General features: G+C 39.8%; 1 protein-coding gene across 10 annotated transcripts in view; it reads left to right on the forward strand.

Annotated features, from left to right (window-relative positions):
- The window catches only part of LOC113020887 (protein diaphanous homolog 3), a 175,155-nt gene that overhangs the window by 105,248 nt on the left and 54,091 nt on the right, over positions 1-15,816 (forward strand). For 8 of the 10 annotated variants that reach the window (XM_026165174.1, XM_026165217.1, XM_026165227.1 and 5 more), the window contains 2 exons: positions 11,569-11,664; positions 12,286-12,348. In XM_026165174.1, coding sequence (XP_026020959.1) covers positions 11,569-11,664; positions 12,286-12,348 — 159 coding nt within the window. The remainder of the gene's footprint in view (positions 1-11,568; positions 11,665-12,285; positions 12,349-15,816) is intronic. The other 2 variants (XM_026165235.1, XM_026165252.1) reach the window with 1 other exon arrangement.

Below are 15,816 nucleotides of genomic sequence, written 5' to 3' on the forward strand. Positions count from 1 at the left end.
ACCAATATACAACGGCCATCTGCAAGGTTTCCCATCCCACACAAACAAATATGGAATCCATTACTATATAATGCCTTATAGTGTACTACTGTTTGTTGTCATTGTTTATCTTGTGGTTGCCACAGCAAAATGCAGAGCAACTGTCACCCCATAACTTCACAGCAATCTAATTTCTTGTCCTATTTAAACACATTTAATAACCCTTCAAACGTATGAATGTATTATCCAAACTTCCTTGAAGCAGGATGTCCCCATGAACACACCCTCAGTGCCTTTGTAAATATGTCTACATACACAAGTTTTTCTTATCAAAGTGCTACTAGATTAATAGTTATTTAACTAGAATTCTCCAAACATAACTCTTAAGAAGGAAATATTTGCCTTATGCCAGACAGTCTGATCCCTAACCGAATTGCTTTTTGTTGCCAGTTTTCTTTTTTTTTTCTCTTTTCCCCCCCTTTTTACCTACAAGCACTCCTGGTGCCAGAAACACGTTCAACAGTTGAGACCCATTTTCAGTGCTCACACTAAAGCTGGCAGAGCCATTTAGCTTGGCAGTCCGAGCTCTGCAACAGCATCTACAGTCATTACTATGCCAAGCACTGTAGCTCTCCTGTAGACGTTAGGGTGCAAGATCAGAACCACTGTGCTCCATCCAGGCCAAACATACAGCTGTGGCTTTACTATCAGGCCACACCAAGGCCTGTCTTGGCTGAAGCATAATACAAACCACCTCATTTCTTTTTGATCTGGCCTGGGAACGCATTTGCCACAGATTTCCTGAAATTTTACAGTTTTGAGCTAATCCAGTAAACACGCACGATGAATAATTTCAACATTTGTCCTATAGATGGGTTCTCTTCTGTATACTAGACTGTTAATGCCAGCAAAAGAGGTAAAGGCAAAAAATAAAACTACCGCACATAAAACGGTGTTTGTGGGTTGTGGTACTGTTGCAAAGACCTGATATGTTAGTTGATTGATTATCAGTGGTCTGCAGGTGCAGGCTTTGAGGTGCTGCGTGTGCAGTTATTATCAAACACTTTATGTGGATAAGGTACTCCTACCTGTTTGTATTGTTCGTGTGATGTTTTAGCACAAGAGAGATAGATGGCAAAATTGTTGGATGACATTGAAATTATGAAAATTACTCCCCTTGTTACACAACATGTTTGTTTGAAAGCTGCACACCAAGGTTGAGGAGAAGTGTACCATACCGTACCATGAGGCATATTACGGTCTAGATGCTTTTGTGCAAAGGCCTCGAAAGGCTTGTGATGGTAGAGGTTGGAAGAAACTCTTGCTTGTTTAGCTTGGATTAAGCAGAAACTTAATATTGTCTTGAGAAATCAGAAAGGGAAAACTTTGTGCATTTTTCAAGAAAACTGCAACTTGAATAACAATATAACTAAAATAAAAATGTGTCTAAAAAGAAGACTAGAATGCCCTGGAGTGTGAACATTGAGAATCCAAGCCACAATTACATAGAATCTCTGCTTCTTCTTTGTACAGGGTTTAGCTACCCATTTAAAACCAAATTTGTGCTATTTGGCTTTAAATATTGTTTAGAAGAAGCCTCACTGCTTAATTAAACATTTTTCATATTTTTACCTAAGATTTTGATGTACCTCAGATCATTATAGTCATATGGCATATTAACAGTAGATCACCAACATAGGGCTTTCAGCATCCTTTGCTGGCACTGAGCGCTTTCAATCCTTGTGTGAATTTGAAAAACTCTTGCTTGTTTAGTTTGTAAACTACTCCAACTGACAACTTGGCATCTCTTCTACTTTCCTGCCTCTCTGTGTTGGTGAGTGTTTTTACTGCAAACTTTTCAATTTAAAAAAAAAAAAAAAGTAGTTCAAAAATAAGAAAATCTGAAGAATAAACTTCAGCCAATTTTTGTCAGAAAGGCTTATATAAATATGCCTAGAGCTTGAAATTTATTTAGATACGCTCAGTTTAAGATAAAGCTAAAGGCAAACTCGGTGACATAGCTAAGTCGTGATGTTTCTGGCATTGCACACACGTGCGCACACACACACACACACACACGCACACACACACACACACACACACACACACACACACACACACACACACACACGCATGCATACAAGCGGTCTGTTTGGATGAAATGAATACGTGATAGAGATTTGGCGTTTTTCTACCAACCCAGGACAGGATTTGGTCTCCCTCTCTCTGTCTTTCTCACTATCTCTGACTCTCTCACTATCTCTCTCTCTCTCTCTCTGTCTCTCAGCCTATTTATTAACTAAAGAGCTTTCTCTTTGTTTGTCAGGGAGGATTGTCCTCAATGGAGATTTTCTGTGTAATCATCTGATTATCCATCAATTCCCTAAAAAGCCCCAGAGAGGCTGTGTATCCACATTATGCTGAAGGGCAAAGCAATGAGACAGGGAAGGAAAGGGGAGGGATTTTTTGGAGGAAATGATCAAAACGAATTTAATCTTCTTTACCTGTTACAGGTATCTGCATTCAGTTTGTTTTTTAGCTTTGCCTAGTTCTGTATTCCTGGAACGTGAGCTTATCCCAATTTCCTTCTGATATTCCTCCAGCTCTTCTACCTGCACTATAATAGACAGCCTGGTTTCGTCATTGGTCTGTTCTGGCACTTTGAGAGAGCAGGAGCATCAGCTTGCATGCATTTGCATAGAGCCCTATGGAGATTGAAATTCACATTGAATAGGTGTTTTTTTTCTTCCTCCTCTGGCTGTGCCTAGCTTGTGTATGACAAATCTGTTGCATTAACTCCCAGGGTAGGCCGGGAGCAGGAATGTTTGTGGAGCGACAAATTACACATCAGAGCTTTATTTAACATTCCCTACATGGCTACAAGCAATGAACTATTAAGATGTCAAATAGAAGAACTGCTACAGATGCAACCCTGCATGCAAAGATACTAAAAGTATAGGAAGGGCATAAGAAAGGGAAAGAATAAAAATCTGTTTGAGAAGCAGGAAGCTAGTATGAGAGTCTGCTTTCTCGTGAGATATTTATTCTGCCAGTCGTACAGTTCCTTATAGTTCAGCTTTTAAATTTGAGATTGCCTTGTTATTAAGTATGTGGTGATAGATGATAATTGCTGGAATTTACAGTGATATACAACAGTATGACAATCTTTTTTTTTTTTTCTCCATTGAGTATTCAGTTAGTATTAGTATTCATTATGTATTAAATTAACGGTACCATTGAAAGAATATTAATTTTCCCCACTATAGTTTGCTGCCGCATCCTTTTCATATAATTGACACACTGACACACATCCTTCCCTCCTTGCACACTGTGAAATTAATGTGTGCAAGACGGGAGCTCATTGGTCCATTGCTATATAAAAGAAAAGGTTATTGTAGTCGGGCATTTGTAGAGATGTAGGTGTTGTGCCTCTACCCTGTGTGTGTGTGTGTGTGTGTGTGTGTGTGTGTGTGTGTGTGTGTGTGTGTGTGTGTGTGTGTGTGTGTGTGTGTGTGTGTGTGTGTGTGTGTGTGTGTGTGTGAGAAAAATAGACTCTGCACCCACACCAGACACACAGTATAACAGTTAGGTGTGAGAAAAATTACCTTACGAGTTGATGACACTTGTTACCAAGTACAGTGAGAGCTTCCCAGTAAGTCATCCAAGACAAACCAGTAGTGGACATAATGCAGTCCGTTGAGACCCCACGGTACAATATAATCACAATACTTAACTCAAGAGACAACATGAATGGTTTTAAATATTTTTGCAATGTGCTGAGTATTGGAAACAATATATATAGCAATTTTTTTATTTTGACCTTTTTTCCACCTGCGTTTTATATCCCCAAAGGCACAATTTTTCAGTGTCCGTTTCATTTCGTACAATACAGTAATCAGTCTCCTCTTCACACTTAAGCCATTTTTGTTGCAGCAAAATTGCTCCTGGATTGCTGGATTGTCAAATAGACATACTGACCAACATTGTCATTTAAACCAAGAGTGTTGCATGTGTCATGAAAAACTGCTCTGCAGTCCAGTCTAGTTTAACTAAATGCAAATGCATGGACTTCTGTACTGTTATTTTAAGCACGAGATAACCGTCAACAGTTCTTTGTGAGATAATGAGCCACACATCATAAGTGTAATTTTCAATTCAATTTTATTTATACAGCACCAAATCACAGCAACAGTTGTCGCAAGGCGTTTCATATTGTAAAGTAGACCCTACAATAATACACACAGAGGAAAACCCAACAATCATATGACCCCCTAGGAGCAAGCGTTTTGGCAAGAGTGGGAAGGAAAAACTCCCTTTTTAACAGGAAAAACCTCCAGCAGAACCAGGCTCAGGGAGAGGTGGCCATCTGGCGTTGACCAATTGGGTGAGAGAAGGAAGACAGGACAAAAGATGCTGTGGAAGAGAGCCAGAGATTAATAATAAGTGAACAAGTGAACCCTTCCTGCTGTACTTGACTTGAGAGCCTGGGTACGACTGTGTCCATGGGGAGGAAGGGGGGGTTGTCCACACATACACTCAGCAGCACCAACGGTGGACTGAATAGGCAATGAGTTTTATTCTTTCAGTATGAAAACATTTAGTTTGTTTTTGAATTGTATATAATAAAATATCAATATGTGGTGTCATACAAAAGCAGACATCATGAAATAAATTAAATCCAAACGAAATCATTCATATAATAATAAATGTGGGGACTGGAACTAGATTGTTAGCAGGAAATATTTTGGGTGTTGTCAGCTCTGGCATTCAGCCTCCATAGATTAGGATCTTCGTCAACTTTGTAGGTTCTTATGTTCCTCAGGTTCTACCCGGATATTTTTGCAGTGTGATGTGAAGAGAGATCTTCTGTTGTTGGTTTGTTGTTTGTTTTGTTTTTTGCATGTCTGCAAAAGTCTTTACGCTGGGCAAAATTACACAACATGAAAGTTCAGTCCTAAGGGCTTATTATATTGTAACAAGATGATTAATATTATTCAATCAAGGCATATTATCACAATTGTAACATTTGTCTTTATCTCTTTCCTTTTCCTTACCATAGTTTTCAGAATTGTAACTGCCTTGATTCATCTGACAGTCACGTTGGGTGCTATTCTGATCGGTTAATGTGTTTTTAGCAATGGTGCCATAGTAGCATAGGAGCTATATGAAAACGTTGCCTTGCAATAAGCCTCCTCTTCTCCACTCAGAGTATCAAAGTGAAGTCTAAGTGGGTATTCAATGTAGAGAAGGGTAGCTGACTAGCCTTGCTGCACCATTTGTCTTCTAAGTGTTCAAGGGAACACCGTGGTGGGCCTGCATTCATTGTACTCAGGCATGCCATTTTCTCTCCTTAGCTTTTCTATCCCAGCCCAATTGACCCTATTTCGTTCCTTGCTCCGGCCCACCTCAGCTACACACTGCTACGACTGGGTCATCGTCCTGATGATAAGTGCTACATCCTGTTGAGTGAAGTGGCGGGAGACATTAGTCTGGGTCTGAATAAAGGGTAGACACTGACACAAGGACAGATTACTTGTCCAGACAATGGAAAACGCCAGCTTGAACAGGCTCTGATTAAATAGATGGTGATTGAAGTTTCACTTCAGACAGGAGGATAACTATTGCTTTTTCCCAGAGGTAGAGGTTCAGTTTAGACTTTATTCTGCTTCCAGAGTCTATTCTTTTGTTTTCTGGGAGAGTAAACCATGTTTGGCTTTTATCTTCTTGTTCATTTGACCTTTTCAATTGTATTTCTACATTTGCACTTTACTTTCACATACGTAACATAAATAAAAAAAAACGTTCACATATTTTTTTTCTATCTTCCCAACAAAGCACAGTAGTAAGCTTGACACATTTTATTAGAGCTCATTTGCAACTTACTGATATCTTTCAGCACAAAAACACAGGACTTCAAGCTTATTATTAAGTTTCACTGATGAAATTGTGAGCTTGTAGCATTTACTATTATTAAGCTTTTAAACAGATATAAAGAAAGCCTAGACTAGTTCTCAGAAGTGTCTGCATTGATAGAGGTTTCTGTGTACTTTGCACACCTGTCCTGAAAGCCCTGATCCCCAGAATAGAAAGAGGGAGGCAAATTGTGCACATCAGAGCCGGGATGCGACTCAGTCATTGTCCTATCCCTTTCAGCAATCTTAGTTCTCCTGCCACTTCCTCCTCAACACCACCTTTAAGATCTGAATGACTCTTTCAAACCCATTTCACAGCTGGGAGCTTGACTAATATTCTGCTGCCATGTGTTTCCCCTCCATTACAAATCATGTGACATGTCTGTGATTGCTCTCTCTCCAACTTTGTGAGCACGTGGGTGTAAGTATATAAATATATGTTATGATTTTCAGTGTTGGGATGTCTGAAAGAACCTCTTGTCTACATTGTATAAAGCAGTTTTCTGTCTCGGCCTTTTTGAGTTGCATCTGATTGATGTGTAAAATTGGACTGTTTTTGCTCCCATATATTCCTGAGGCGGGAGATCTGAGTGGGTTTCGTTTTTCCTCGCCTCCCGAGGCACACAAAGCGTTTCATGTTCTTGTGGGTTGGAGTCAAACGGAGTACTACACATGAAGGCGAACACTGCAGGTTGCGATAGATTGATCTTCTCCTTTTTGCTTGTTTTCTGTCTTGTGTGTATTTTTTCTCTCTCGTGCGTCTGTGTGTGTTGTAGCGAGCGCAAAGCTTGCTGTCTGTGATGAATTGCTACAGCACTGGAGACAAATTTGGACGTCGAGGGGCGTTGGTTTTGCTCAGAAACTGTAGCTGCCTCTACGCTCTGCGTAATGATGAAGAACTAGGCACATATCAGCCAGAGGAGTGCAACTGCTGTAAATGAAAAGCACAACAAACGCACACATTGGAGCAGACAGACAAGGAAGTGGACCATTATACATCTACTCTGTGCGTGTGTTTGTAGTCACAGCTTGGTGAAGGGCTTTGGTACAACCATAGCCAACTACCACTGGGATCTTCTGTCCTCAATACAAAACCCTGAGCCTATTGGCACTTTTTTTTAGTTTAGTTTTAAGTATAATAAGACAATTTCAGTTTGTAGGCCCCAAGATGGTTACAGGTAATCTCTCGTGAAAGTGTTTCAGATGGAAAAAGAAGCACAAACCTTGTAGGCATGTTAGACGTGGTTAAACATTGAATACAGTCTCAGCAATCATTAACAGTTCTTAAATCTTTTTTCACATTCATATAAAGCAGTTTGTGTGAAAAATGACTTTCTCTAAGAGAGAAAGAAGGAAGGAGCTACAGGTTTATCAGTTCTAGTCAGTTTTAAATTTTAATTATGTATTCTGTTACAGTCTATAAAGCTGGCTAGTCTCAGAGCAGCAGAGCGGATCAATCACTGTGTGGTCGGCAGAAACACTTGCTTGCTATAGGATTTTCTTGTGCCATTTTTAAAAAAAAAAGAAGTATTATTTTGTATATCCTTTGAGACACCCTCAACTCACTAAAGGTCAGTATATTGGAGCTTGCAGATCAGTTCTTGTTCTTCACTAAAGTTAGTTGACTCTCAAATGGTATCTCAAAATTCCTTTTTCCTAGGCTACAGTTTTAAGCATAACCAAGATGTTTCTTGCAGATATTCTTTCTACTTAATACTGCAATCCAAAATAACCGTGGGGAGAGTTAATCAATGTGATCAATGCAGAAGGTGGTTGATAAGACATACTGTTGATTGACTGACTATAATAATGAATACAAAAATAGAAAAAAGATTTGTAACTCTATATGGAATTCAAAACTGGTGTCTGACATTTCAATAGCAAATGTTAGACCAGGGATCGGCAACCTGCAGCTCTTGAGTCCTTATAGTGCAGCACTGCATGGTTTGGGAAAATAAATTAGAAGTATTTAGCTGAAATGTAATTTATTTATGTTAGTTCTTTTTTAACTTGTAGTTCTAAATTGGAAGATTATTGTGATATTGACATATAAAAATAAAATTATATTCTATTATTTTTTTCATCGCTCAAAATAAGCGTCACACTCGCGGAAGCCGGTTTACCCGCCGAAACGGCATGCATTTATCGAGACTTTCAACCCCAGGTAGGCCAATTATGGATCTTCGGATCCACATTATGTCAGCAGCTGTTCTCCACCGTGGACTATGTTAAAAACAAAGACCGCTCACGCCTCACAGACGACAGCTTACAGTCCTGCGTAAGATGAAGTGACTTCGTACAGACGCTGTGCGCAGAGGTTCAAGAGCAGAGGTCCCATTGTAAACATACCATAGCAGACCCGACGATGTTTGCATGAACATGCTTTTCAGCACCTCTTTAAAGGCCACTTTTCACACACGGTTGCTGTACGCTTACAGCCGGCTGTAGCTTTTCAGCTCACAGCACGACACACACCAACACAACAACACAGATAGCACAGAGGTTAAGGCGGCGAGGCGTGATTGTGGGTGCCGCTCAGGTGCGTTCGCCTCCCCTGCAGCGGCGCTGCAGACCACGCCCCGCCACACACATTAACCAGGTAAAATACATATTTAGGCAGAATTTTGCAAATATCTATTTTTCTTTTTTTTTCTTTTTTTAGCAGCATAGTACTGTTTTTCCAATTATTATTATTATCAAGGCTTCAAAAGCCCAAAGGCGATATAAGGGTGGCAGCTCACAACAGTTTTTGTTTGCTACATGGATCATTTTAGTTCAGCTGGGTGTCTTTCCTTTTGTTATATTTCTTTAAGAGTTCAAAATGTGTTAATTACATAAATAAAATGTAATTTTCTCTGTAGCACTTCATGAATTTCACAAGCAACACACCTTAGTTGTTCACACAAAGCATAAAGGTAAAAAAACAATATATACGGTGTTATCTTCATTTTAGATGTCAAAAAGTATTTGCGGCTCCCAGTGTTTTCTTTTGTGTGGAAACCGGGTCCAAATGGCTCTTTGGGTGTTAAAGGTTGCTGACCCCTGTGTTAGACCCACCCAAAAAAGAGTTATAGTTGATGGGTCATATTTGATTGGTCTAGCTAATAAACTTAAAGTTAAATGCACCTGAGTGCATCAATTATTACAATAATTAGGTTACATGCTACTGTTCTGGACTATAATGCTGTCGCCAACATATGCACAAATGGGATTACTGTACCCATATGTGCTTTAATATGAATATTAAATATTTCATATCATCGTAGAATGCCAGGACCTTTGGACCAATAAAGGTCCAAGTAGAGTTGCAGAGTCCCAGTTGCAGTCATAGAATTTGATTTTATTTTCTTTTTCCTCTGGTGTGTGTTATTTTTCCACGGGGAATCAGGCGAAATGAAGGAGTGAGAAAAATACACAGAACCTTAATCAAAGCAAAGTCCTCCTACCTTTCACTAAATCAGTGGTGGGACTCAGTAGTCACACCTTGGCTGATGGTACATCTTGGCCAAGCTATGAAGTAGCTTATGAAAAAAAGCTGTACCAACTTTTCTAGGGCATTGCACTCTGATTAAGTTGACTTGTACTTGCCTAAGTAAAGCAACAGTTAAACAGTGCTTATTTTCATTTGAAATGTAAAAATATTTTTAAAAAAATGTCATATGATTGTCAAAGTTATGCAACCCTGTGGTCAGTGAACTTCACTGAATAGGCCAGCGTTATTGTTTGCATGTCACAATAGAATTAAGAAAAGCAATTAAAAAGCTTTTTGTAACCTGACTTGCTATGTTGCATTTTATAAATATGATGCAATATGGTGTTTGTTAAGTACATCCAGTAAGTTAATATTTAAGTTAACCTTTGGTTAGTGCTTAACTTAGACAGAGAAACAGCTGATGGATAAACAGTGCCACTCAGTAATTAATTATTAAAAAATGACTTGGATATAGAAAACCACATACTTCATGTCTGATTGTACGTAGAGGAAAATAACGTGACCTGAACTAAGGGAGAAAAGCTTTTCATATTTGCAAGGAAGCTTGACAAAACAATTAAAATTTTATAGGCAACACACACCACAGCATTTAAAAGAAAACACCCCCACACACATTAGCATGGCAAACACAGTGTATTTTGTCCCTTTACATGCCCATATAGTATACCTGGCTGTTGGCTGTTTTTCTTTCTATTTTCAACGCATATTACTGGTCAGGTCTATCATTTCCCTCAGGTGTCAGGGCCAGGTTTTCAGTTCCACCAACCAAAAACACCATGATTTAAATGTCAAAGTATTTCCCTTTCAACACATTATCAGCATTCTGGTAGTTTCTCTGCTACTACAAAGCAAGGATTCGATCTTTTAAGTCAAAAAAAAATAATTAAATACTCTGAAACACGATGTTCACAACTTTGATGTATTTCAGTTTCATAACATTCTGTTCATTCCCTTATACTCTTGAACCACTTCTTATTTCTTTGATTTTGCTAGTGATTTACTGAATCTCCAGACATTAATGGAGCAGTATATAAGGCAAAACAGAACTTGTACTCTCTTAGGCAGCTTTCTTGTCATCTCTTTAAGTAGCCTTCAGGTATAGTTCTCCGGGCTTCTTGAAGAACATTCAAAACTCTTCTTTGGGTGTTGGCTGCCTTTTGTTCTGTTCTCTGATGATCCCACGCTGCTTACATTGGCAGTGTGCTTGGGATCATTGTCGTGTTAACAAATTGAGCTGTTGCCAATCAGGTGTTGGTATTGAATCGTGGATCATAGCTGATGGTACTTTTCTTCTATTTGTGATTAATTAATTTTGACAAGGTTCCTAACACTATTGGTTTAACTCCATGCCCAAACCATGACAGAGCCTCCATAACCTGGCTACAGACACTCAGTGTTTTTCCTGTCTCCTGACTTTCTGAGTACATATTGATGACGATTTGATACAAATATTTTACTTTGTGCAGACCAATTCTTGTGTAATTTGGCATTCCTCAACGTTTTCATCCAGTTTCCCTTAAAAATGGCGTATTATCAGCCAACAGTTCACTGAAACTGTTGATGAACAGTAGATGCATCAACTAAAGGGCACAAAGATGGGAACAAATGATGTGTCTTAGTGACAGGCTGCTACTAACAAAGTGCCTAAAGATACAGTTTAATGCATGTAGACACAACACTGGTTCATCCTTTTTGGTACCTTTTTTGTGCTTGAATGATTCATAGATCAGTGTTAAGTAGTTCAATACACACACACACACACACACACACACACACACACACACACACACACACACACACACACACACACAAAACATTCCTCTAAAGATGGTCAGCTACAAGGACTGGACTGATAGTGAGTGAGCCAATTCCAAAAGAAATTTTGAAATATCTTCTGAAAGGCTGAAGGCTTTTGTTTAAGACCACTTTAAAAATTACATGAAATTCTGTGGCTGTTTATAAGAACTTGCTGACTTACAGTATGCAGGACTTGGACCTAGATTCTTCATATATTGGACATATAACCTTATAGTAGGCATAATGTAATGTGTATGTACTCTAAATTGACACAGTCAGTATAGGCAAACTAAACAAAATTACACGTTATAGAATTTAGTTTCTTCCCCTCTTGCATTTCTTCTAAAATCCCTTTTTTTTTTCTTCTTTTTTTTTGGGCATTTTTAGAGAATGATGAGACAGGTGTGATGGATAGTTTGCTGGAAGCCCTACAGTCAGGAGCTGCATTCAGAGACCGCAGGAAGAGAGCGCCAAGACCCAGAGGTGAGTCTAATATCCCACATTTATACAGAACGACCCACACACACAGAAACCAAGTACACACACTGTCTGGCAAAACACTGATGGAATTCCAATCAGATGTTTAAATAATGACTTCTAGCTCTAACCTGTCACCTTCATGCATTTATATTTTTTCTTATTTTGTTTTTAAAAGTTGAGCAAATTGAATGCATCCTCAGGTTCTTATGTTTTAGCTTCATTTTCTCTCATTCTCAGTAAATTGCAAAATACACTGGTTTGTTGTTTGTACACATTCTTGCCAGCAGCGCAGCGCCAGAGAGTCTTCAGCTGACACAATTCCTACAACTGTTTGATGTGTGGATCTTGTTTTTTCCCCCCTCTGGGTTTCTTAATTCCAAACGAAAGATGTGAAAAATTAAATGTAAATCCAAGATGTGATTTGAACGCGTTTGGAAATGATTGGTGACTAAACATTGACACTGGCACCTTAAACTTATTAGCTGTACCTCGAAAAACATTATTTCTTGCTAATGAACTTCACTTCACAGCTGTTCATCACTGGGCCAATGCCGTCACATCATCGTTCTAATCCCACTTAGTACTGTACATGTTGGCATTATTTGTCCGCTGCCCTCCTTACAGATAACCACCACCAGACGATCAGCCCCAGCTCCTTCCGCCAGGTCCTCAGGCCTGTTAATTATGGTAAAAACACAAGATAAAAAAAACTGTTAAAGCCTAAAGCACGTTCAGCGCCATCTTTCATCTGCTCTTGGAAATCAGCCTTAAACTGCTCTTGCATGTGTTATATTGTAAATTCGTATATGTCCTGCCTTTTTGTGTGTTAAGTCACCTTGTTATTTGTTCCTTTCGCTTTTTGTGACCTTGCGTGTTCTTTCTGCAATTATGCAAGACTATTGGTAAAGCAATTTGAGTCGGTGCTATGTGTGGATGTTAAGAAAGTTAGGATTGAAATTCTCTGAAAGTAGTGTGTGGGCTGTTCTGGTGGCTCAGTTTGATAAGGCTCCTAAATTGTGTAGTAAGTGAAGCATTTTGAATGCAGTGTTTTTGTAGTAGCCGGGTTCTTTCACATTCTTTAAATCCAGGAGAGAATAACATTTTTCTTTGGAATTTATCAAGTCTGACCTATGGACTGTGTGTTTCTGAAGAGTGCTGAGGCATACAGATAAAGTGCTATGATACACGTTGGATATAAGCCACTTGTAGCCTAGATTGCTTCAGGTATTTAATATTCATCATCGTCATTTAGTACGTTCATATTATTGTTTTAATGTTAAGACATCTATCTGTATGATGTCCTTAGAATGGCGATTGGATTGGCTACTAATTATGCTAAATTCAGTTATCCTATATTACTCATACTTGTGAACAGATATTGTGCGTTTAGCTGTAAACAACAGCTTTCTTTTGTCAAAGGTTCTGCAATCATCACCAAAGCACTTAAAAATTTATTCTGTAACCCTATTACCTCTTATTATTTGTAATTGGAATCCCAGTCGGCCAAGTGCAGGCACACATGAATAAAATTATTCACGCTCAATCCACCCACATCATTGATGGCAATGATAAAGGGCCTGGCTCTGTTGTTCTGCTACAGCTTATCTGAAATTAGATTGGAAAGGGACGAGGGGGAGGGATATATATAGGGTGGGAGGAAAGAGACAGATGTGGCTGTAACATAAGAAATGGAGAGAAATGGCGTGAGATAGAGCCACTTGGTAAGGGCGAAAGTTAGGAATAATGTGAGAGAGAAAAATGGACTGAGTGCAGTGTGTGTGTGTGTGTGTGTGTGTGTGTGTGTGTGTGTGTGTGTGTGTGTGTGTGTGTGTGAGAGAGAGAGAGCAAGTGAGTGAGCCAGTAACTCTAAGAGGGAACAAGCCAAAGCTTTGTACTATTAGCAGGGGATTAGAGTAAATAATAACAGTGTGAACTGTAAAGGAGCTGCTGCTCAGTGTCCATGTGGTGCAAAAGACCCCATGGGGTGTGGTGCAGGTAAGAAGTTGCTGGAAGGTTGCTGACCCAGCTGCCCCCTACTGGCAGCTTCAGACATGGCGTGTTGATTAATAATGCTCAAGGCTTTAGCCTGTCACTGCAGGCATCATACTCACTGCCAGCCTCCCAGAGCAAACACAGCTAATTACTTTTCTCTGCCCAGCCCCAGCACCAGCTCAGCCCTCTCAGTGCCCATTCATCTTAATTTCCCCCTCTCTGCCATCTGCCTCCTAAATAGCACTCCTCCTCATTTCCCTACCATCCCATATCCCCGCTGTCTTCTTCTATACACTCATGGCCATGCAATGGCCCTCCCCATACATAATTGCCTGTTATTGGTATGGAGTGTCTCCACTGCTCCTGCCTCACCCCTTCTTTCCCATTTCCCTTCTCTCCTTTACTCCTACAGAGATCCAGGCCTTAATTGCCCAGAGTTTAGTCGTTGGAGTGAGTGAAACCCACAGGATGCTCTCTGTTTATTTGGGAGGTGATGAAGTTTAGTCTGCGGCACAAGCACTTAAACAGCTGCTTTCACTTTCACACCACGCTACCACCTCCTTTTCCCACTGTTTTAAATACCCTTTAATAATTGATCTCAGGGGTCTTGCTTCACTCCAGTGGAGCAGCAAAGAGAATTAAAACAGAAACATCTGCGCCAGAAGATACTGTAATTAGTGGTAAAGGAGAGAGATTTGAATGGTCAATCTGAACATGCATGGTGCCATTAAGTTTTTGCACCAAGGGAGTCTCGAGTACACCACTCTGTTGTCGGTGCCAAACAAATCATATGGCAGATTTTTAGAATGCTGCCTATCACAGTGTGATGAGACTGTGGAGTAGTTTGATAATGGTTATAGTGCTTTGTAGTCATGATGAGTTTGATTGCCACGGAATAGAAAACAGGATTAGAAGATGGTTTGCAGTCTCCTACACTGTTTGTTGCACACAAATGAATGCAGTCTCTCTCTTTTTATCCCTTTCCCCTTCGCTTTCATGCACTCTTTGATTTGAGGTTGGGCCCCAGTTTGAGTCCCTTAATTTTCCTCAGCATCCTCTGTCTCTCACATCTTGTCTCCTGGTCTACCCCTAAATTGGCTCAGCACACTTTAACATGAGCCAGCAGCTAAGGTGTTTAGCTAGGTCTGCAGTCTCCCCGAGCACACGTACACACATAGACATAAAAGTACACAGAAACACCAGCAGACTTTAGGAGATGAAGGTAAGCAGGCTTTACGATGGCTGTGGCCTGGGTTAGGATAAGGCTCTGGGGCTCTGGGGCTCCTCAACACTCTAAATTGGATTGGGCTCCACAGAATGATGGATCGATGGTGGTTAGCCACACAGGTGTAAGATACTTATTGAATCTATAAAGCAGCCATAGCTTTTTAACTGTGTCCTTCTGAAAACATCTCTCCAGGCGCTCTCTGGTCATTTCTGGCTTCTTTGCAAGATCTCATCACAGCCTTGCTGACTCCCAAGCTGGCGTGTGCATGTACATATCTAGGGAAATCACACAGCTGCATGTTTAATGGTCGTGTTTGACAGAAAGACAGAGAAAAGGAAAACACAGAGAGTGTGCAACACAGCACAAGCCAGAGGTGCATTGTGTAATGCCCTTGTCTTGGATGATCTATTATGGAAAGTGTGGGGTGGAATGGGATCTATGAAGGAGTAAATGTCTTTGTCTTTAAGAGCAATTACTTCAGATGTCTTTAGTGACACCCGACCTAACAATTATCATGTGTGATATAGCTCTGAACTAGAGCTTGAAATTGATGTAAAGGTCACTTCACAAAGTCACTTAGCCCTTTTACCAAGTTTTTTTTTCCTTCTTACTTGCAGTTGAAAGCATTAATGCTTAAAAGTAAGCCTCTAGTTATTGGAGATCTTCTGTCCTATGTGTTTGACGAGTCAACTTTATGACCCTTTTTGCTGAATTTATTTCTGTGTAATGTCAGATACTTGGTTCGTGCAGGCGGCTATTCAGTGCTGATTTTAAATGGCTTGGGTATAGGTGCAAGTGGTAGTGGAAGATGACTAATCGACTTAATTTGAGACTCAACCCACGGTGTCTTTGAGAGGTTGTTCTGAAGAAAATCATTACGATGAAACTGGGGTGAGTGTGCAGTTAAAATGGAAGTTAAAAAAGTACAATAAAAT

The sequence above is a fragment of the Astatotilapia calliptera genome, chromosome 1, assembly GCF_900246225.1.
Source record: "Astatotilapia calliptera chromosome 1, fAstCal1.2, whole genome shotgun sequence".
Lineage (NCBI taxonomy): Eukaryota > Metazoa > Chordata > Actinopteri > Cichliformes > Cichlidae > Astatotilapia > Astatotilapia calliptera.